The sequence below is a fragment of the Syngnathoides biaculeatus genome, chromosome 23 (assembly GCF_019802595.1).
Source record: "Syngnathoides biaculeatus isolate LvHL_M chromosome 23, ASM1980259v1, whole genome shotgun sequence".
Classification (NCBI taxonomy): Eukaryota; Metazoa; Chordata; class Actinopteri; order Syngnathiformes; family Syngnathidae; genus Syngnathoides; species Syngnathoides biaculeatus.
Genome location: NC_084662.1, coordinates 1,602,807 through 1,626,395, shown reverse-complemented (window position 1 = coordinate 1,626,395; position 23,589 = coordinate 1,602,807). Strand labels below are relative to the sequence as shown.

The following is a 23,589-nucleotide window of genomic DNA, read 5'->3' as shown; positions in this document are numbered from 1 at the left end:
CAACTGAACTCAGTTTTGCTCTCAGTGCATTTTTAAATAGTGCCCATGCATGCTACTGTATGTTTTAAGCCAATGTCGCTGTATAGCTATATGCTTTGCTATATGGTAACATGCTAAACATGTATGCAAATAGCGTTTAAAGTGCATGAAGGTTGGTTGTTTTGTTTTCTCCTGGTTGTGCTGTTCTGTTTGCTACGGTGTAATGATTCTGGTTTAGTGTGACACCATGGGTGAGGATGGCGTGTTGACTGGTGACTTGGTTGCACCGGTTGAAGTGGGGTGGGGGGAGTATTGATGAGCTTGTTCTTCTGCTTTCAAAAATAAAGGTACAATTGTGCCTCATTGTCTCATGAGGGCCACCGTGCATGAACCCAGTAATATGGGGCACCTTACATATGTGTTAAATACTGAAATTGTACCCAAAACTGAGACTCCCCCTTTTAATAAGATGTGCCTTCAGGTCGTGAAAATACAGTATATACTTTTCCTACTGCTCCTTCCATGTCTATTTCCCCCCCCCCCCCCATCGTTAATTTTGTCTTCTGTTTTTACATCTTTTAATTAACTGCAGAAATAAAAAATAGCATTATGAACAAAATAACTGCTGGTTCAGGGTTTTCTTACCTCACAGCGGTCACAGAGTCGTCCGGTGACACCTGGTTTACAGTGACACACTCCTGTCCTGTCATCACATGAGGATGTACCACATTTACTGCATTCACACTCTGTGACAAACACAGGATACGGAGAACTTTTTAGGAGTGAAATGATATCACAGGCATTGTTGAAAAGTTTATTTTTAGAATTGCAATGCCACAGATAAAACTCCACTTCATTAATATTTTCTGTTAGTGGCATAATGTTGTCACTAATTAAACCTCTCTTCAACAAAAGAAGAAATTAACTTTCAAGTACTTAATCTACCCATAGGTCAGTGTGTTGGCCTATTTATGTTTACATATATACCAAATATTAGTTCTATTATTTCTACCTTCAACTTTCACAGGTTTTATCCTGCTGTGGCTTCTAGTTCTCCCAGTTAGGCTGTTCCTCATGTGATATTGTTTTTACTGACTCCATGTGTATACAGCTGGACATATATAACTGTCTTGTTAGGTCCTACCTAGAGGAAAGGAGCTACTTTGTGACCACTGGAGGCGCTCGGTCTCAGCAAATGGCAATGACCGATGGGGTTCCTCAAGGGTCAGTTCTTGGACCTCTCCTGTTCAGCCTGTATGTGGTACCCTTGAGTCAAATTCTTCAAAACTTTTATTTTGACTACAATAGCTGTGCAGGTGACACACAGTTATATTTAGCAGTGTCTCCAGATGTCTACAGTTCAATTGAGGTATTGTGCCACTGTCTATATCTGATAAATAACTGAATGAGCCAAAATTTTCCTTGTTTTTGGCAATAAAGGAAAGAGAATTGCTGTTAGTAAACACCCGGACTCTCTATCTTTAACCCTCTCTGGACCCAATTTTTTTTTGTAATTTGGTAAAATCTGATACTTTTAGAAAATTATACTCTGGACATAAAATTTTCGATTATATTAAATCTGTTGGAAATTTGCAAACACTGCCCGGAAAGGGTTAAAGGGGAAATCCAGTGCTTTGCATAAACAGTGTATCCAATAGGTCATGTAATATTTACCCTAGTTTGACAATGTGATGTTAAATCCTCTCTCATTTAATCATTTTTTGAGAAGATTTTTATCCACAATTACGAATTTTCAGGGGCGCTGCCATTTTCGCGAGTCACATCACCTACGTGTGCAGATGTGACGTGTTAGGTGCCGTTCCAAACGTTCGATTACATGGGACACCATTATGCCCAGCGCTGATTTCTCGTATTTACGCCTTTGTTTACGTACTTATGTCATGGGTAGCCCTCCAAGTAGTCAGACTCCACGTTTATTCCGCTCAAAGAACCATTCGAATATTCAACATTAATTACAGCCACAGGTTAAAATCTGTATGGAACCAATCCTCCGTCTTCACGACCAACCGATACTGCTATATCTTCATCAGATGAGGATAAATACGAGAAATCGGCGCTGCCTCTGTTGCGGCACGTAACACGTCACATCCGCGCAGGTAGGTTATGTGACTCGCGAAAATGGCAGCGCCCCTGAAAATTCGTAATTGTCGATAAAAATCTTGTGAAAATACAATTAAATGAGAGAGGAGTTGACATCACATTGTCGAAATTCACTGTTAATGCAAAGCACTGGATTTCCCCTTAAAAACAAAGACGAACTCCGAAACCTTGGTGTTCTGATTGATTCCAACCTGACTTTCGACAATCATATCAAATCAATCACAAAAACTGCCTTCTACCATCTGAAGAATATATCTAGAGTGAAATCTTGTATGTGTCAAGCAAACCAAGAAAAGCTCATCCATGCTTTTATCTCAAGTAGACTTGACTACTGTAATGGTTTTGTGACTGGACTCCCCAAAAAAAGACTATTAAACAGCTGCAGCTCATTCAGAATGCTGCAGCTCGTGTTCTGACCAAAACAAAACGGTCAGGGCATATAACTCCAATCCTAAAGTCTTTGCATGGGCTTCCAGTCAGCTTTAGAATAGATTTTAAAGTTCTGCTACTGGTCTATAAATCACTAAATGATTTAGGTCCTGAATACATGAAAGAAGTGCTTATGGAATACAAACCCTGTAGAGCTCTGAGATTGACTGACTCAGGTGAAATAGTGGCGCGCAGAGTCCAAAGCAGACATGGTGTAGCAGCATTTAATTATTATGCTGCACACAAATGGAATAAGTCGCCAATAGAGGTGACGTCAGCCTCAAATCTTTTGAAATCCAGGTTGAAAACTCTTCTTTTTTTCTCATGCTTTTTAGAATATATCCACTTTTTGATCATATTACTACTGTATGCGGTTTTAGTTGTCTTTTTTTATATTTTGTTTGTCATTTTTATTGTTTTTATGCCGTTTTAAATGTTTTATCTCTTTGTTTTCAAATACCTTTAATTATGTAAAGCACAGTGAGGTAACTTGTGTATGAAATCCGTTATACAAATAAATTTGCTTTGCTTTGTTTTGTCTACCTCTGTCTCGCTCACTTTAATATAATGAAAGGAATTTTAGTCTGATCTTTAGTGAGAGGTGACAACCAGAAAGACTTGTACCTTTTCCTCTCTTTCCAAAGACTTTACTTTCTTTTTTAAACTAAAAAAGCACAATACTATAGTTAATGTTCAACCTATATTGAATTGAATACACTTCAAAGTCATTTAATGTTCAAACTTATAAGCTATTGTTTTTATAAAATATTAGTTGACGTAGAATTTCAGGGTTGCAATAAAATATCTGGGACAGGTGGCGATAAACACTGAGAACTTTGTGGGATGTTAATCAAAAATCTGTTTTGAACACCCCACAGGTGAACAGACTGATTGGAAACAGGTGGGTGCCATGACTGGGTGTAAAAGGAGCTTCTGTGAAATATTCAGTTCACCGCCTGTGTGGAGTTAGCGTCTTCTCATGTCCCAGTGTGAGTTTTCTCCGGGCACTCCGGTTTCCCCCCCAAAAACATGCATTCATTGGAGGCTCTAAATTGCCCTCTGTGTGATTGTGAGTGCACCTGTTGTCTGTCTCTATGTGCCCTGCAACTGGGTGGCAACCAGTTAAGGGTGTACCCCACATTCTGCCCGAAGATAGCTGGGATAGGCGTCAGCATTCTCGCGACCCTTGTGAGGATGAGCACCTCAGAAAATGAATGAATGGGTGGAATAAAGTTTTTAAGTTTGAAGATTAAATATCTTGTCTTTGTATTGTATTCAATTGAATATAGGGTGTAAACGATTTGTAAATCATTGCATTCTGTTTTTATTTAACATAACGTCCCAACTCCATTTGCATTGGGTTTGTAATGTAACATAGTGCACCTTACCATCATTTGTTAAAAGTATACAGATCAGCTTTCAACCAGGAGCAGTTGTGTTAATTCATTAAAACTCCCCAACACTTATACCGTCCCACCTTCTACCTTTTTCCTTCTAAATGATCGTTAACATTCACATCTGCCTCCGCACCTCTGCAGTTCTTGGCACCGATGGCATCGCCGTAGAAGCCTTTCGCACACCTTTCGCAATTTCGCCCGGCAGTGTTACCCCAGCAGTGTTGGCAGTGTCCTGTCACATTGTGGCACCAATTAAAGATCAGGTTTGGGTCAGAGTTGTCATTACAGTCACAGCGCTTGCAGGAACCACCAATTGCCATTGGCATGCCGTAGTAACCAGGGGCGCACCTGGACAGAGAAAAATGCAATGAAGCAAAAAGTATCTTTATGGTTGAGATTCAGTTGTCTTCATTTTTGTTGTTGTTGTTTTGCTCTGTTATTAGGCAAACTGTTTTAAATATTAATTTTGTTACCCATTGGATCTTCAACAATGTACAAATAAATGGAAAAAAAAACACTTATGCTACATGTAACAAACTGTATATGACCGGTACAGTGCCATGAAAATGCCTTTGCCCTCTTCCTCTTTTCTTAATCTTTTTAAAAATATATAAATTTTGTTTTAGGTGGCATGGTGGATCAGCTGTTAAAGCGTTGGCCTCACAGTTCTGTGTGGAGTTTGCATGTTCTCCGCATGCTTGCGTGGGTTTTTCTCTGGGTACTCTGGTTTCCTCCCACATCCCAAAAACATGCAACATTAATTGGACACTCTAAATTGCCCCTAGGTGTGATTGTGAGTGTGGCTGTTTGTCTCGATGTGCCCTATGATTGGCTGGCGTCATGATCCTGGATTCCAGCCAGGGCTGGGCGTGGCCGTCTAATCGGAAGGGTCACACCTGCGCCTCATGACCTCCGATTAGACCCAGTACATATAGGACCCGGGGGACGACAGAGACTCTGCTAGATCGTTGCCTCTCACGCCTCGTTCCCGCACTACCGTACTCCTGATGTCTACCTCCCGTGTACCGACCAACGCCTGTCTCCCGACCTACCCCGTAAGCCTGCCGTTACTGATCTTGCTGCTTGTTTGGACTGACTCCCTGGTAACCGACGTTGGAACGAATAAAGGCTTATTCCGCACTGCTTACCTCTCACCTGAGTCGTGCATTTGGGTCCACCCCCGAGTCTCGTCCGTGACAGAACGATCTAGCCAAGAACATTGACCCAGCCGACTCTGAAGCCATTCGCCGTGCGCTGCAAGTGCAGGGCAAACGCCTGGGTGAGCAAGAGGCTGCTCTCCAGGGTATGACTCACCAGATCCAGGAGCTCTGCACCCAGCTGCAACCGTGGCAAGCCTCCCAAGCTAGCGCGGCCGCTCCTGTGCCTCCCCGTGCCACCATCACTCCGCTCTCTCGACCAGAGCGGTTCTCAGGCGACTCCGGTAACGTCAAGCCCTTCCTGGCGCAGTGCGATCTCCACTTTGAGCTGCAAGCTTCCGCTTTTCCCACGGACCACTCCCGGATCGCCTTCGTCATTTCCCACATGACAGGGAGGGCGGAGGCATGGGCCACCGCCGAGTGGAGCCGTAACTCGGAGACCTGCCGCTCATGGGCGAGCTTCGTCTGCGCGCTCACCCAGGTGTTCCAGTATGCGGCTCCGGAACGCCAGGCGGCGTCGTCACTCATGACAATTCGCCAGGGGCGTCGCCGCGTGTCCGACTACGCCATTGAGTTCCGGATTCGGGCTGCCGAGAGCCGCTGGAATGAGGAAGCCCTCCATGACGCGTTTTACGAGGGACTGTCCCCACAGATCCGTGGTCACCTCGTGGCCATGGATCTTCCGCCTACGCTTAACTCCCTCATCGCATTGGCCCTCAAGGTGGACCAGCGCCTCACCGTGCAGAGACAGATGGAGGGCCTGAGGGAGGAGGAGAGGGAGAGTCGCAGTCCGGTTGTTTCCGCTTCCCGGCCACCCGTGTTGTCAGCTTCACCGGAAGCCATGCAAGTGGAGGGGCTTGGCAGCTCAGCGGAGGAGCGCTTACGTCGGCGACGAGAGGGACGCTGTTTTTACTGCGGGCGTTTGGGACACTTGATCGCCCGTTGCCCGACTCGACCAGGGCATTCTGACATCAGGATCGCTACTCCGGTGAGTGTGCGGTACACCGCGACGGGGTCAGGGAGGTCCCTTCTTCACCTCACCTTGGGAATGGACTCCCGTTCATGCTCTGTGACGGCTTTCATAGATTCTGGGTCGGAAGCAAACCTGATAAATCCCCGCGTGGTCGAGGAGCTGGGGACGGCAACCTTCCCCACGCAACGGTTTCATCACGCCTATGCCGCCAACGGCAAGTTCCTTTGTCGGGTTACACATCGCACTCAGACGCTACGTATGAGCTTTCCGGACGCTCACTCGGAGCGTATTAGCTTTCATGTCTTCGACGCACGTAGTAGCGACATCATCTTGGGCAGCCCGTGGCTCAAAGAACATAATCCGCACATAGATTGGACCACGGGTCAGACAAGACTTGGGGAGAGGACTGTCTCAGTCGCTGTGTCGCTGTCCAGAGAGACAGGGGTATTCAAGTTGCGCCGGTTTGGCTAACAGAACCTAGTACCGTCCTGGACCTGACCGCAGTGCCCTCCGGCTACCATGACCTACGGGAGGTCTTCTCTGAATCTAAAGCAAAGTCTCTGCCGCCACATCGGTCATACGACTGCGCGATTGAACTCCTGCCAGGCACCTCTCCTCCCAGAGGGAAACTGTTCTCTTTAACCGGACCAGAGCATCAAGCCATGAGGGACTACATCGAGGACTCGCTGGCAGCCGGACTCATTCGCCCCTCATCTTCACCAGCCGGTGCGGGGTTTTTTTTTGTCAAGAAGAAGGACTCCACGCTGCGAGCCTGCATCGACTACTGAGGACTGAACGACATCACAGTCAAGAACAGGTACCCTTTGACGCTTATCTCTACAGCATTCGAACTCCTCCAGGGAGCCCGGATCTTCACCAAGCTCGACTTGCGCAGCGCTTACCATCTGGTGCGGATTCGCGAAGGGGATGAGTGGAAGACGGCGTTCAACACCCCCACAGGGCACTATGAGTATCTGGTGATGCCCTTCGGACTGACAAACGCTCCGGCAGTCTTTCAGAACTTCATTAACGACGTGCTTCGGGAGTTCCTGAACAGATCTGTCTTTGTTTATCTGGATGATATTCTCATCTTTTCAGCAGACCTAACCTCTCACATTCAACAAGTCAGAGAGGTGCTCCTGCATCTGCAGCAGCACCAATTATACGTGAATATGGATAGGCGTGAGTTCCATCAGGCATCCGTGTCCTTCCTGGGCTTCGTCCTGGCTGAGGGAGAGATACGGATGGATCCCGGGAAGGTCGACGCGGTGCTGCGGTGGCCTACCCCCACCAACAGGAGGGACGTGCAGAGGTTCTTGGGATTTGCCAATTTCTATAGGAAATTCATAAGGAACTTCAGTTCCGTGGCCGCTCCTCTGCATTCGCTCACTTCGCCAAATACCACCTTCGACTGGTCCGGGACCTGCCAGGAGGCCTTCGGCAGGCTCAAGGCAAGTTTCACTACTGCGCCCGTTCTCATTATTCCGGATCCCGATAACCAGTTTGTGGTGGAGGTGGATGCATTGAATTCAGGAATCGGAGCAGTCTTGTCGCAGAGGAGTCCCAGGGATGGAAGGATTCACCCGTGCGCGTTCCTGTCTAGAAATTTGACCCCGGCAGAGAGGAACTACGACGTGGGAGATAAGGAACTGCTGGCGGTCAAGAGCGCGTTGGAGGAGTGGCGGCACTGGCTGGAGGGCTCGCAAGTACCGTTCGTTGTCTTCACGGACCATAAGAACCTTGAATACCTGAAGTCCGCGAAGAGGTTGAACGCCCGTCAGGCCAGGTGGGCTCTATTTTTCACCCGCTTCCACTTTAAGGTGTTTTACCGCCCAGGCACCAAAAACGGCAAGCCGGATGCACTCTCGCGGATGCACGAGGGAGGGCGCACTGATTCAGACGCCGCTACTATCCTGCCAGCGGGGTGCTTCGTGTCCGGGTTCACCTGGTCGATCGAGTCACGGGTGAAGGAGGCCCTGGAAGAGACACCGCCACCCGCGGATTGTCCGTCGGGCCGTCTTTTCGTCATCGCATCTCTGCGGGGAGACGTCATCAACTGGGCCCATACCAACAAGACGGTCTGCCACCCGGGTATGGCGAAGACACGGTCAGTGGTCGAACAAAGGTTCTGGTGGCCTAACCTCAGCAAGGATGTAAGGGAGTTCGTCAACGCCTGCCCGGTTTGTGCTGCCAATAAAACTTCCCGCCTACGGCCCGTTGGTGAGTTGCAACCCCTGTCCATCCCCTTCCGTCCGTGGTCACACATCGCGATGGACTTCGTTACCGGCCTGCCGCCTTCACAAGGCAACACAGTGGTGCTGTCCATAGTGGACCGTTTCTCCAAGATGGTCCACTTCGTGCCGCTCCCGAAGATCCCGTCGGCCAAGCAGACAGCCCAGTTGGTATTAGACGAGGTCGTCCGTTACCACGGTCCACCCCAGGACATCGTTTCGGACAGGGGTCCGCAATTCAGCGCCCGTAAGCCTGCCGTTACTGATCTTGCTGCTTGTTTGGATTGACTCCCTGGTAACCGACGTTGGAACGAATAAAGGCTTATTCCGCACTGCTTACCTCTCATCTGAGTCGTGCATTTGGGTCCACCCCCGAGTCTCGTCCGTGACAGCTGGCAACCCAATTTAGGCTCCAGTTCTCCCCACAACCCTTGCAAGGATAAGTGGCTAAGAAAATGGATGGATACATATTTTGGTTTATTGTGATTTTTATTTAGATGGAAAAAGATGACACGCTGTGGCGACCCCTAATGAAGAAGAAGAAGATTTAGAAAGAGGAAGGCTAACTGGCCCTTTGTTAAAAAAAAATAAAAAAATAAAATACAATATTTGTAAACCTACTAATTGGTTGGCAACAATTTACCCACTCTTCCTTGCATAATCCCTTTAATTCACCAGCATTCAAGGGTTTTTGAGCATGTGCTGCCTTTTAAGATGATGCATTGGATTCAAGTCCAGATGTGAACTTGACCACCCGAAAATATTTTTTTTCAGTCATTCGGAAGTTGTCTCAAGTGTGTTTTGTCGTCCTGTTGCAGAAACCAAGTAAGCTACAGATTGAGGTCTCAACCAGATTGCCAAATATTGTCCCTCAGGATTTTCTGGTAAACACCAGAATTTATGGTTCCATTAATCGCACTAACTCATCCAGTTGCTGAAAAAGAAAGCAGCAGCAGACCATCACACAACCATCACTATGTTTTGAATGTGTTATCATTGTGTTGGTTTGTACCCTGGAGTTCCTTTTTGGAACTTGGGTGGTGCTTTGCCTTCCCTTCCCTCGCATCTCTCTCTCTCTCTCTCTCTCTCTCTCTCTCTCTCTCTCTCCTCTCTCTCTCTCTCTCTCTCTCTCTCTCTCTCTCTCTCTCTCTGTCTCTCTCTCTCTCTCGTCTCTCTCTCTCTCTCTCTGTCTCTCTCTCTGTCTCTCTCTGTCTCTCTCTGTCTCTGTGTGTGTGTGTGTATCCTTCCTTCTCTGTGTGTATTCTCCCAAACAATTATCACCTTGCCTTGGCTTTTCTCATTAACCACTCATCACTGCCTACATATGAGCCTGCAAAACATAGGAATACAGTGGTTGAATATTAACGCTTGTACCTGGGACAAAGCTAACCTCTTGTGAGTCATTCTCTTTTGTTTAATTGATTACTTGGCTACTCAAGTGTACTAATCCTCTTGTGTTCTGTTTCGCACCAAGTTTTCTTCTGGATCACCTGCTTTGCTACCCACCCACCTATGCTCCCGATGCCAGCACATTCCTTGTTCCAAGAAACTTCTGCCGTATCTTGATATTACTATCCCTGAGGATCTTCAAGTAAACTATTTGCATCAACTAACTCCACGTCCATCTACTTTTGGGTCCTGTCCAAAATCATACGATCACTCATCGTGACAAAATACTCTGGCCAACATGGACCAAGCAACTTCGGAAGCAGGTAAAGAAGCGCTCACTCACCAAGGTGCCCACAGAAACAGACAGGACAAAGCTCTCTGCGAGATCCTAACATCATCACACAACTATCCTCCTGTCCTCCAAGAAGCACTCCTGCAACATCCTCCTAAACAACCCTTCTTTTAGTATTCCTCTCGAGCCCACAGTCTCCAACCAACTCCACCTTCTGTGAAAAGAGCCTTAAATCACACCATCCCAAACCTTACTCTGGGGATAAAGTTTACCATCCTCAATTCCTCTTAAACTGTTCACTTGTATTCACTTTGAAACTCCAAGATCCCTTTCATCATTCACCTCCTGCACAGAATAGCTGCAAAATGGGCTACCGCACTGTGGCATAATTCATCTCCTGTACTTGGATAATTTGATTCAAACACCACATTCAGGGCAGAGAAGGCACTTGGGTCCTCCTAGCCCTCACTCAGGGCTCTAGTTCTGTGGTTTCCTACTCTACTGATTTTAAGAATCTGGATTGTGAGTGTGGGTGCGAAGACTTTTTTTTGTTCTTGCTTTTTTAAAGGACTGTCGGAGCAGCCAGGGGCAAGCCTACCACACTCAAGGAATTAATCTCTCTAGCAATAAAATTGGACAATCACCCATAGGAAAGAGCAAGAGAGAAAGGGTTAGAGCACATAGTATAGCATCTTTGATGGGCACAGCACCTTTAGCCATTTCACTGCTTCCTGAACCCCATGCTGCCTCTTCATCATCGCCCCATTGGATTGGAGGAGTCCATGCAATTTGACAAAACCAGATTCGACCCACTGGAACCTCAGCACTACTTCAGTAAACATTAATGCATCTGTTGAGGACAGTCAGGCCATTTCATGCCCACATGCTGGTTAAAAGCAAAAGACAGGTCTCCATAAAAACTGCCTTCAATACCCCCCATGGACCCTTTGAATATCTGGTAATGCCCTTTGGGTTAACCCACACTGCAGTCTTTCACGCTTTTATAAACAACATCCTCTGTGATATAGTGAGCAAGTTTGTCTTTGCCTATTTAAATGATATCCTCACTTTCTCCCACTCTTCTGAAGAAGATTACCAACATGTCATCCTCCAAATCCTCCAATGGGTACTTGAGAACCTTGTGAAACCGGAAAAGGGTTAATTCTATCTTTCCTCTGTACACTTCCTAGGATACATTAGTACCAAAGGACAGTTACAACCAGGCCTGGCTAAAGTCCGAGCAGTCGTCGCCTAGTCCATTCCCTCCACCTGAAAACAGCTGCAACATTTCCTAGGTTTTGCAAACTTCTACTGTAAATTATTCCCAGATTACAGCAAAGTGTCCACTCTACTCCCCAGTCTCACCTCCACCAACTCTCCATTCTCTTGGACCCCTGCTATATCCCAAGCATTCAAACGCCTTGAGTTCAAATCCTTCACCAGTGCCACCATCCTGAAACACCCATAACCCTTTGTCCAGTTTGTTGTGAAGGTAGACACCTCTGACACCGAATCTGGGGCCGTCCTCTCTCCGCGTGAGCTCAAATTCTCAAAATTACATCCAACCATCCACCCATTTTCTTCACCGCTTATACTCACGAGGGTCGCGGGGAGTGGTGGAACCTATCCCAGCTGTCAACGGGCAGGAGGCGGGGTAGAGCCAATTGCAGGGAACATTGAGACAAACAGTTGCACTCACAACCACACCTTCAGAGTGTCCAATTAATGTTGCATGTTTTTGGGATGTGGGAGGAAACTGGAGTGGCCAGAGAAAACCCACGCAGCCACGGGGAGAACATCCAAACTCCACACAGGCGAGTCTGGGATTGAACCCGGGACCTCAGAACTGTGAGGCCAATGCCTTACCAGCTGAATCACCATGCCGCCAAAAATTACATCCCTTTGTATTCTTTTCCTATTGTCTTTTCCCAGCTGAATGGAATTACAACTTGGGAAATGATTAGCTGGTCGCCATCTTTTGGGCCCTAGAACAATGGAGGCATTGGCCAAAAGGTACCATTTCTCCTTATATTATTATATGGACCAACCTCAGGAATCTCACCTATCTCCATTCCGGCAAATGTTTGGAACCCCGGCAACCTTGTTGGCCCCAACAGTGATACCTCTACTTAAGAATGTCTCTTATAACTAAAAATTCAGGTTACAAGATCCCTCCTTGGAAAAGTATTGTCTCTAGTTACTATTGATTATCACCGTAGCATCTTCCTGGAATCCCATTGGCTAGGAGGGACGTCAATCTTTACCTATGATGCTTTTGGACTTGGAGTCTTGACTGTCACAGAATCACACTAGTGCTGACACACACTGTTACAAAATAATGCACATCAGAAAAGGTTTTTTTTTTTTTTGCAAGTTTATTCATCTTTCTTCAACATGGGGCACAAGAAACTGAAGTGAAATCTTGTTGTGTGCGTGCATATGTTCATACATATGTTTTCTCTCTGCTGTTAAAGTTTGCCTCCTCCTTCGTCCCCATGATACCTTTTGCATGTCACTGACCCTTCTCTTTGCATAGTCCCTCAACGCCAAAGGTAGATGAACATAGTTTTTTTTTATATCGGGGGCTTGGAATGGATTACGCTATTTACATGTCAAATGTGCTTATCCGTACGAAGAATTCACGTTATGAAATGATTTCCATATTGGAATATTTTTGTAAGTAGAGGTACCACTGTATTCCTTAATCCTTTCAGCTTTGTTGCGGTGGCCATTTTGGTGATTTAACAAGTAGTTAGAAAAAAAAAAGGCTAAGAGAACCAAACCAAATCCCAAGACTGAACTTCCAGACCAACTTTTCATGGCCAATTCTGCATACTCTGAAGTATTTCAGTGAATCTATATTCCAGAAGCACGTGCACCGTCCACTTCATACAACAACACTTCTGGTAAAAGCCTGGTAAATGACGCCAAAGAATTCGTCCTAGCTTACTCAGTGTGTGCACAAGGAAAAACTTCACATTTCCCCCAGATGGTCTGTTGCAGCACTTACCCATCCCGAGCAGCCCTTGGTCCCACATCGCCCTGAGCTTCGTTACCAACCTACCCCCCTCTCCGTAGACCGGAGACACCATCATTCTTAACTTCATTGCCTACTTCTCCAACTGTGTCCAATACACCCCCCTAACCAAGTTGCCCTCTGTTTTTGAAACACACATTCTATTAACAGTGTTGACATTTGAATCGTCATCATCATCATCTTCTATTAGATGCTCAATTTGTCTTATCATTGCAGTTATCTGAGCTCTCAGGTCTCTCTCTCTCTCTTTCTCTCTCTCTCTCTCTCTCTCTCTCTCTCTCTCTCTCTCTCTCACACACACACACACACACAAACACATTCTCACTCCAGCAATTGACCCCTCCGTACTGAAGTGACGTCACGCGCGCCTACGTCAGACAAACAATTAGCAAAAAGGGCGGCGCATGAAGAAAAGAATAGAGCAAAACTCTCCGATTTACCGGCTGATTTTTCACTCGCTTTCTTAGCTAACCTTGCTATATCATTGAAAAGCAGACAGCAGGGCTTCAAGTATTTCAGCGAGGGGTATTTCAATGGTATTTACATGCATATCGACGGAGAAACCATTGATATTAGCTCGAGATCTTTCCAGAGTCAGAGGAAGACCGAGAAGCCACATAATATAATATAATATAATATAATATAATATAACCCAAAAACGAATTCGTCATTGACAGTTTCCTATTTTCGTGTTACATATCACACTTGTGTGCAGAATCTGTATATGTATCTGTATAGCCGTTTGTGAACCTCCGGATGAAGGACAAGAAGAAGGCAAGGCTTGATTTATGAGTTGTTTCTCTCGTTTTCTTTGTGTAACATCACGTGCTCCCCTCAATAATTATTCTTGAATTCATGCCGAACCTACATAAGTCCCAACCAAGTACGACAATCACTACTTTAGTGTCCTCAAACATCCTTCGTTCAGTCTTGGTGTCTCGGTGCACGTCGAAGGCTTTTCGGACTGCTAGTCCGGTTTAGCTTAGCTAATTAGCCGCGAACAAAGGGACGCATTTGTGCAGTCAGATCATCGCAAAATATCGCTCAACACAGATCAAGTGTGTCAATCTTTCACATTTAGCTATGTTATGCAAGCGAAGAACTGCTAATTCCTTCATATGAGACATGTATTGAAAATCAAATATACGGCTTACTTTCGTGCAAACTTATCTGATCCGATTGATGGATTCAGTTGATCATGCGGTCTTCCACAAAGTTTGATCCATCGAAGACATTTTTCGTACTCGGTCTTCTGTTCCGGTTGATTTTAGATGGATTCAGTTCATGATGGGGTCTTCCACAAAGTTTGATCCATCGAAGACATTTTTCGTACTGGGTCTTTGGTTTTCGAAAGGGTACGAATTGAACTCCACCAACTAGCCTTTCAGGATACCTGTCGTCACTATTATAAAGTCCGTGACTACACCTCTTAACCATATCTATTGTTAAAGAACCCATATACACGATAAAACGCCAACAGAAGCTATACTGGACCATCCAGCGTTGTCTGAGAAAACTGCGGGTCCTAAAAAGGGGCGTGGTTTATGCAGATCTCTGGCTTCTGATTGGTCAGTGACGCGGATTGTGCAATTTCTACGGTGGGGTCAATTACCACCTCCTTGCCCACGCACCTGTTCTCAATCAGCACTCATCACTGCCTGAGTATCAACAGTTGTCCATGGTACAAAAGCTGTCTATCCTGAATCCTTCCTTCTCTATGTGTTCGATTGATTACTTGACCACCCGCATCTTGTGTTTCACCTCCAGTGTTTATTCATCTCACTCAATTTGCTGCTCACTCCAGTCACGCCATCCAACTATTCTACCTGCCCATGCTGACCCTTCCTGGATGTTCCTTGTTCCAAAGGACCACCATCATACCTTGGATATACTGACCCTGGGCTACCCTCAAACACACCACTCACCGACTTTCTCCACCTTCATCTGCTTTTGAGTCCAGTCAAACATTTGTATTATTACTTAAGACAACAATCATGTTATTTTTCCAAAATTTCAACTTTTGTCTCATTAGTCCATCTCAATAAGATTTTTTTTTGGGGGGGGGGCTAAATTAAGATGAGCCTTTAAGTTATTTTTGGCTCACTGTTGTTTTTGCCTTAGGTTTTTCCATGAATGTCATTTTTGTCCAGTCTCTTCTTTATTACTGAGACATGAACACTGACTTGAACTGAGGCAGTTCATTCTACAGTTCTTCAGATGGTGTCCTAGATTTTTTTGTAATCTTCTAGATGAGTTGTTACTCTTTGGGTGATTTCACTGTTGTTATGTGTTTTATGTATGGCTTTGTAACCTTTTCCAGAATGATACTAACTTCCTTATAATTGCTGTATTTTCCATCTGTTCTTGATTTTTTGGATCATGAAATTTTGTTGGAACTTCAGACAGGTTCTATTTCTTGATTGAACAGGTCTTGATGTCATCTGTAGGCGTGATCAGTGAAAATACACTAATCTTTCCGAAAAATGTGATTCGCCAAAGTTAATTCATGGTTAAACAGGTACTTTTTCCTCATTCTCTTGTCAGGTGCCCCTCGCCAACTCCCCCTTTCCAACAAATACAGGAACTTCTCCCGTCCTTGAACTGGGCTGGGTCTGGCCGCATCTCGGGCCTTGCTCGGTCTGGCGGGGGTGGGGGGCTTCCTGTTCTCCTAGGGGTTGGGGTGCCGGGGCGTGTGTGGAGCATTGGTGGAGGGTGGCATTGAGCACTACCTGGTGGACTGTTGTTGGGGCACCTTGGGGCAGCCAGCGGATCTGTTCTGTCCACACGCTTGTGCTCAGGTGGAACCCTCATCCCCTTTCCCTTCTCAATTGATTGGGCGAGGTCCATCGCTTCCACATTGCAGACAAAGCAATTATCGTACATTTCAGTCAGTCTTTTTGCATGCACAATGGTGTGAATTCACTTGCATGTGTCTGTAGGTACACACTCCCGGGATCCTTTCACTGGGTGTGAGACTAATCACTTATTGCAAGAAACAATTCATATATACATGAAGAGTGTATGTATCACCCCACTCATTCTTGTTCTATAAACCTCTAAAATTCAGTTTGTTCTTTTTTTGTGGCAACAGTAAACCAGACTGTGATGGAGGTACACAGTACTTATTCGATGACTGTGGTGTAGAACTGTGTCAGCAGCTCTTGCGACAAGCCGTGCTTCCTCAGAAGACGCAAGAAGTATATCTTTTGCTGGGATTTTTTGAGGATGGGGTTGATGTTTGTCTCCCACTTCAGGTTCTGTGAGACTGTAATTCCTAACAATTTGAAGGTCTCAGTTGGACAGTGTGGGGGCATCTGTGGTGAAGGATCCCTCCTGAAGTCCACAATCATTTCTACACTTCTAAGAGTGTTCAATGCCAGGTTGTGTTGGCCAGACAAAAGTTCAAGTCTCGCCATATCCTGTCTATAAGCAGACTCGTTCCCATCTTTGACGGAGCCGTTGACCTTGGTGTCATCTGCGAACTTCAGGAGTTTGACAGCTGGGTGTCTTGAGGTGCAGTTGTTTGTGTAGAGCGAGAACAGAAGGTTATCTCAAATGCTTCTTTACCTCTCCTTGTCCTGTCCTATCTTGCCCTGTTCTTCCTTTACAGAGTGTAGTGCTACAGTCTCGGGCAACATCCATACAGTATTTGTTTCTTGTAGATGTGGAATGATTTTGTTTTCTCATTTTGTTTACAGTTCACACTTTGTCTTTGTCTTTTTGGTCTCTCTCACCCCTCTAGAAATGTTGTTCTATTTGACTGATTGACATTGATCCTCAATAAGACATCAATTGAAATATGAAGAAATCACAGAGGAAGCTCAGAAATTCCACTGTAAAAGTAGTAAAAGTGTTCAGCATAAAGAGGATGCAGATTCTCCATTCTGCTTGATCTACCAGCCGAAAAGGACCCAAAAAAAACAGGTACTTTTTTCCACATGTTAGCTTAAGGTAGCTTTGTTTGTATTTTTTTTCCTTAACAGAGGAAAATTCCTATTTAAATCCAGCATTTTATGTTTGCATGGAGTCTTTGATATTTATATTTGTTTGATGGTTTTATAGGAAATTGGGGAAATTGGAAAAAAATACCTTTGAGACAAGAGAAAAGAGTTTTTACAGGAATGTAAATGGAGACAGAAATAATAATCAAGTGGAAGTTTACTAAACGAAATGGCAAACATCCTTCTAAATTCTTGGATTTATCACATTTTTTGGGTCTGTAATTAAAAGAATGTAATGTGTTATCTTATTATTGAAGACTACTTAAGCCATCTCCATCAAATCTAACATCAAGTGATGCATGTAACATAGGCAGGTCAAATCTACATTATTATTGAAGAATACCCATGCCCATTGAAGCACAATTGTAACCACACAGCAGGCTTTCTCTCTCCTGGCAACCTCCCATCATGCAATTTTTAGAGTTGCTACTTGTCTCAGGATATGAAAAGGAATTAATCTCAGTTTCAGGACCATGAGGTTCATAACACTGTCATCCATCATCCGAAAATAAAGTAGCAGAAAAAAAACAGCTACTGTATCGGTGATTTGAAAAAAATATATAAATAACGTAAAGCAAATTGCCACTGTCAATCTTTTTTACGCATAGCTGCTTGTTGACCTTACTCAGAGACTTACTTACTTACTTGCTGTAGAAATTTAAGCATACCCAGTACTCACCTCTCACAGATATGTCCAGCATAACCTTCCTTGCACTTGCATCGTTGAATGTCACCCTGCCTGTCACAGTGGACTGCAAAACTTGGCAGAGAAACACACACCAAATTATTTCAAACATTATATACCACTTTACAACACTAAACATTCTGGTTACTTACTTATTTGAGGGGACAGAGAGAGGGCAAGCACAGAGTTGGCAACTATGGTTACCAACCTTGCTTGGTGCAAGCATGTAGCCATCTTCACACATTTCACAGAAATCACCCATACTGTGATCCATGCAATTCTGAAAGAGACCAGTTGCAACAGATTAGCCTTATTCAGACCTAAAATTAACATGTGATTTTATCATAAGTAAGAAGTATCCAAGGATCTAGCAATTCTTTAGATGTGGCTTAATTTCATAGAAATAAATAAATCAACTTTGTGTAAACTTACAAGACAAATGCCTGTGATGTCCTCACAGCGATCTGCATGGCCTTTGCAGTTACAGGGCAAACATTTGTTTTGCTCACTAAGGAAAAATCCCTTACCGCAAATCTGAGGAGTGGACAAGAATAGCCTTTTATAAAAAACGATACAATGAAATGTCCTTTGTTTAACCAGGTAAAACAACTGAGGAAAAAATTCAACCTGGAGAAAATTTTCTGTTGAGTGCTCTCCCCAAATACACTTTGAAAGGATTTCAACCACCTACCGTTCAGTCAGTAGCGAACCTGCTCTAAAAATTGAACTTGTGGACAGATGATATTTTATAATGAAATGGAAAAAGACAGGCGACACAGTGGCGCAGCTGGAAAGTGTTTGCCTCACAATTCTGAGGTCCCAGGTTCAATCCCGGCCCCGCCTATGTGGAGCTTGCATGTTCTCCCCGTGCCTGTGTGGGTTATCGCTGAGCACTCCGGTTTCCTCCCATCTCCAAGAAACATGCAACAACAATTGGACACTCTAAATTGCTCTTAAGTGTGATTGTGTGAGTGTGGCTGTTTGTCTCGATGTCCCTTGCAATTGGCTGGCAATCAGTTCAGGGTGTACGACGCCCCCTGCCTGCTGACAGCTGGGCTAGGCTCCTGCACTCCCCATGACCCTTGTGAGGATAAGCGGCATAGAAAATAGATGGGTGGATGGATGGAAAAAGATAACACCTTTGTGGATTATTATTTCGTTTATTTTTTGTATTTACCTTTACACTAAAACAAAAAATATGTGGACACCCATGTTGTGAAAATCCAGCCGAACTCTATGCATTGAATTAACAATTTGCTACTTTCCTACTTAAAGTAATGAGATATTCAAATACTTTTTCTGCTTATACCTAGTCCACAATGAAGCTGTGAGCGATGTATGGTCAGTTTCCATTTGACCTCGGTGCCAAAGGTCTCATTATGTTAATCGTTTAGTATGTACATTCTCAAAATGTGCCAAATGGATAAAAGCAAGTCACTTAATGGGAAGATACATTTTTACTTAATGGCTCATTCCGTTATTATTATTTTTTCTGTTTCACATTTTTTTTACCATCTTATTTCCATTGACCTCTTCGGGTGTCATCCTGGTGTTTCTTTTATTATAATTTTGGTCAGAATGATTTGTTTAACAGTTTCCACAGAGGAGCAAAGTCAGATCTGTCACAAAGTCCCAGGAAATTGACTGATTAAATGATTAAGCCCATCAGACAAACAGAGAATATCAAGAAAGAGAACCTGAAGAGAATGGACTGCCATACAAAAACAAACCAGCAGGTTTTACCGGCAAGGATTCTGTCCTTTGCAAGATTTCACAGAAATGTCACATAACAATCGAAAAACAAATAACAGGGTGTGACTGACCATATCAACAAGCATTCTTTGAAAGGGATATTGGATACATACAGTAAGTGTATACAGAAAGAAAGGTGGCAAGGGTAGTTGCTAAAAACATCCAAGCAATTAATAGTCTTTATTATTAAGAGTAAGCCCTTGAGACACGATATCTCTAAAATTTTAAGTGAATACTAAGTGTAAAAGCCTGAATATAATATCTGTTCTTCAAATATTTTCAGTCAAAATAATTTGTCTATTTTTGATTAAATAACTTGAGCTAAGTTTTAATTATGTAGTATCGAGTATTCACAATTTTTTAATATAACATTAATCTATATTAATGTGAATGATGAGTATATTGCATTCAGTGGTATTTAAAATGAGGATTTGAGGTTTGCTACATAGTTGATTCGTTGGGATGACATATTGAACCGGAAGAAGAATGAAGGTTACACTTTGGAACTGCAAGTTTGCGCTGGAGGAAAAACACGTGTTCAGACATTGGAAGGATTTCAAACTGTAAATTGACTGCTTCGACATGAGCCGCAAATAAACTGCCGTTATTGGAATTGGAGTAGCCTGTTGTGAAAGAAGCTACGATAGCATTCTCAATTGTGCTTGCACAGTTTAGGGAAAAAAGACGCTTATAATGGATGAACAAAACGTTGGAAAACGTAAAGTGAAAAGGACTGAGAAGGCTGTGGAAGGGCACAAAGCGAGACAGTTGCATGCACGCAAGCAGAAACTATCCCAGATAACTGCAATGATAAGACAAATTGAGCATCTAATATAAGATGATTCAAATGTCAACACTGTTAATAATAGAATGTGTGTTGATTTCAACTGGATGCAGCATGAGTTTCTTGAGCTTAATTCTGGACTAAAGCAATTTATGGATGAGGAGGAATTTTTGAATGACCAGCAAAACTGGTTTGAGCCTAAACATAAATCAACAAATGATTTTTTCTGGAAAAAAAATGGATGAAAGATTTCTTGACACATGAATAAGCAGAGGAGTGTGAGGTACAAATTACACACTATGATAATAGGTCCAATTTGTCCAAGTCTACTAAACAAACAAGTAAGGATCACGTTGTGGAAGTGTGTTGTCTGAGAAGGCAGAAATGGAACAAGAATCATTAAAAGATAAGGCTGCAGCCTTAGAAGAGAAGTTAGCTACAGAAAAGGAAGAAATGGCCTTAAAATCTCGAAAAGAGATGCATGCAATGCAGACTGCTCTAGCACTAGGAGATCCAAGAATGTAAGCTTTTCAAAATTATGAACACTCACAAGCAGGAAACAGCATATTTGATGAGGAACAAATTGATAATGCAGAAAATGCTATCTCACATCCATTGCAATGTAGCTCAATTTCATCAAATTTTATCCAGTTACCTGAAGTATTTTCACAAACAAACTTTCCTGTTACCAAAGACAATATTCCGTCTCAAAGGGAAGTTGATTGTCGGCCTCACCTAAAGGAGGTGAAGCTTCATTCAGTCCAAGCAGACATTGGACCGCTCATTGGCGCACACTCCCAAAGCAATGGAACCACTACAAGTTATCAGTATTGTAGAAGATCACCAGTTCATCCAAATTGTTTCTCACTATGTCAAACTTTCAGATGGTCATTACAGTGTTTGTTTACCTGTTAAAAATAAGTCACTTCATCTGGTAAACAACAGGTCAATCGCTGTTAAGATGGATCAGCTTTTGAAAAACGAGCGAGTCGGAATTTCACAATACTGTTTCATGGACAAATAATATGGCTGTGCTTCAGTACTTGAACAGCAAAAGGGCAACCTTCAAAACTTTTGAGACCAACAGAAATGCAACACTTTTGGAGAATTCTAAAATGTCACAGTGGAGGTACATCCTGTTAATAGCACTCTAAACCCTGCAGACTGTCTCAATAGGTCAAATAGTGGAGGCCTTCTTGAAGTGCGTACCCTGGTTTACAGGACCATGTTTTTTGTTACATGCTCCTTAACAATGGCCTCAAACTCCAGACTCAGGAATGGCGCATGATGACGGCATAGAAGTCAAAAGAACAGCTCAGGTGGATGTGGCTCAAACACAGGTACATCAAGGAGCTATGGATCAGTTAATTTGCCACTATTCATCTTGGAGAGGATTAGAACGTACTGTTGCTTGGTTTCTCAGGCTTAAAAAACTGCTGAATTGTGTCAAAACAAAGGACATGACTGCTTCGACATGAGCCGCAAATAAACTGCCGAGCTAAGCCGAGCTGCAATGCCCTTAGATTTGAAGCGACAATCCATTTTGCCAAAGAGTTTGCACATTACAGAACGTGTATTGAGACACGTCCATGATATTGTGGCTCATGCTGGACAGAATCATATGTTTGCTAAATTACATGAGAAATTCTGGATACCTGGAGATAATGGGCCCATCAGAAAATCTATAGAACAATGGAATTTCTAGTTGTTTAGAAATTCTTTCGAAATGTCCTATAGAAAATTTTTAGCAGGGATGGATTGGATATTGATTTCTGTTGGAGGAAGCTTTAATCTTGGCCATTCCTTTGCTATTGACAGCTATTTGGGGCAAAAAGCTATGTTGAATGTCTGAGATGATAACTCATGGAAAGGGGACTCAAGCAATGCTCCCTGTAAGCTGAACGCATGCGCAATTGCGCACTGCTGACGTGATCTCTGGGCACAGACATTCTGTTTTGCGCACAAAAATATATAAAACACAACTATTCAGTGTGTACCATTTTGTAATGTGTTTCAAGAAGTGGGGGGTGAGTGGCTGCATCCGATTCACATACTTCAATTCAGTAATTCACTTACACAGCCTGTCAACCGACGTTTACAATGGCAGCGTCCTTATGCACCACCCACTAGCGGTGTTGATTTAGCAAAGTGGTCTGGGCGTAGTAGAGCGAAGACGACCGAGAAACGCTACTTGTGTTTACCCACATGGTGAAAGTAAAACAGTAAAAAGAAATGCTCTTATTTTAAGATGCAATGACTGCCATAGTATGTGCAAATATAAGAAAATGTGGTGAAACCTGATGAGATTATCTTTTTCAAGGTGTGGTCTAAAACAGTGATTCCCAAACAGGTGTGGCGTGGGAAGTTATCCAATTTTATGTAATTGCTAAAAAAAAAAAATATTCTAAGAAATAATGAATCCTTATTCATCTATTTATGCCAGTGAGGCACGATGACAGACAGAACAAAAAAATCCTCTTCTATTAGATGGCAGGAAGTACATACAGTAATTACTCGATCCATTGTCATGGTCCTGCCGGTTCAGCCCTGGCTTGCGGGTCCCCGCACACCTTCACTGATTGGGAGACGCACACCTGCGCCTCATCTGCAGGAATTAACTCTAGAATATATAGGACCCAGCGGACGGTCTGTCTTTGCCAGATCGCCGCCACCCATGCTTTGTTCCCGCACTCCCACATTCCTGACGCCGAATCCCAGTGTACCGACCTCCGCCTGGTTCCTGCTCAACCCCGTAAGCCTGTCGTTCCTGTTTCTACCGCTAGCTCTGACTGACTCCCCGGCTTTCGACATCGGAACGAATAAAGACTTTCCTCCAACTGCCTTCCTGTTCACCGAGTTGTGCATTTGGGTCCATCCTCGTGTTCTGCTTATGACAGAACGATCTAGCCAAGACATAGACCCACCGGACTCAGAAGCCGTCCGCTGCTTGTTACAGATCTAAGGCAGACGCCTGGCTGAGCAGGAGGTTGCTCTTCAGGAAACAAACCAAAGGCTTCACGCTGGAGCCATGGCTAGCTTTACAGGCTAGCGCGGCTACCACCATGCCGATGGCGGCCGCCCCGGCTCCTACCCCAGCCCAGTTTACTCCGACTTCCCAGCTAGCCGTGGATTTACAGCGTACCGGAGCCACATTTCTCTCCTAACCCAAACACTTTACTGGTGACTCAGGGAACGTCAGACCTTTCCTCGCTCAGTGTGATCTCCACTTCTAGCTACACGCCTCCGCCTTTCCGACGGACCGCGCACGGCTTGCCTTAATCATTTCACACATGACGGGAAGAGCAGAGGCGTGGGCCATGGCGGATTGGAGTCGCAACTCCGGAACGTGCCACTCCTGGACG

General features: G+C 44.2%; 1 protein-coding gene across 4 annotated transcripts in view; it reads right to left on the bottom strand.

The window, feature by feature from the left end:
• Positions 1-23,589, bottom strand: part of lama4 (laminin, alpha 4) — a 124,860-nt gene that overhangs the window by 91,160 nt on the left and 10,111 nt on the right. For 3 of the 4 annotated variants that reach the window (XM_061811827.1, XM_061811823.1, XM_061811824.1), the window contains exons 2-6: positions 18,124-18,225; positions 17,844-17,971; positions 17,686-17,766; positions 4,060-4,274; positions 625-725 (exon numbers count right to left, since the gene is read on the bottom strand). In XM_061811827.1, the coding sequence (XP_061667811.1) occupies positions 625-725; positions 4,060-4,274; positions 17,686-17,766; positions 17,844-17,971; positions 18,124-18,225 (627 nt within the window). The remainder of the gene's footprint in view (positions 1-624; positions 726-4,059; positions 4,275-17,685; positions 17,767-17,843; positions 17,972-18,123; positions 18,226-23,589) is intronic. The other variant, XM_061811826.1, reaches the window with a different exon arrangement.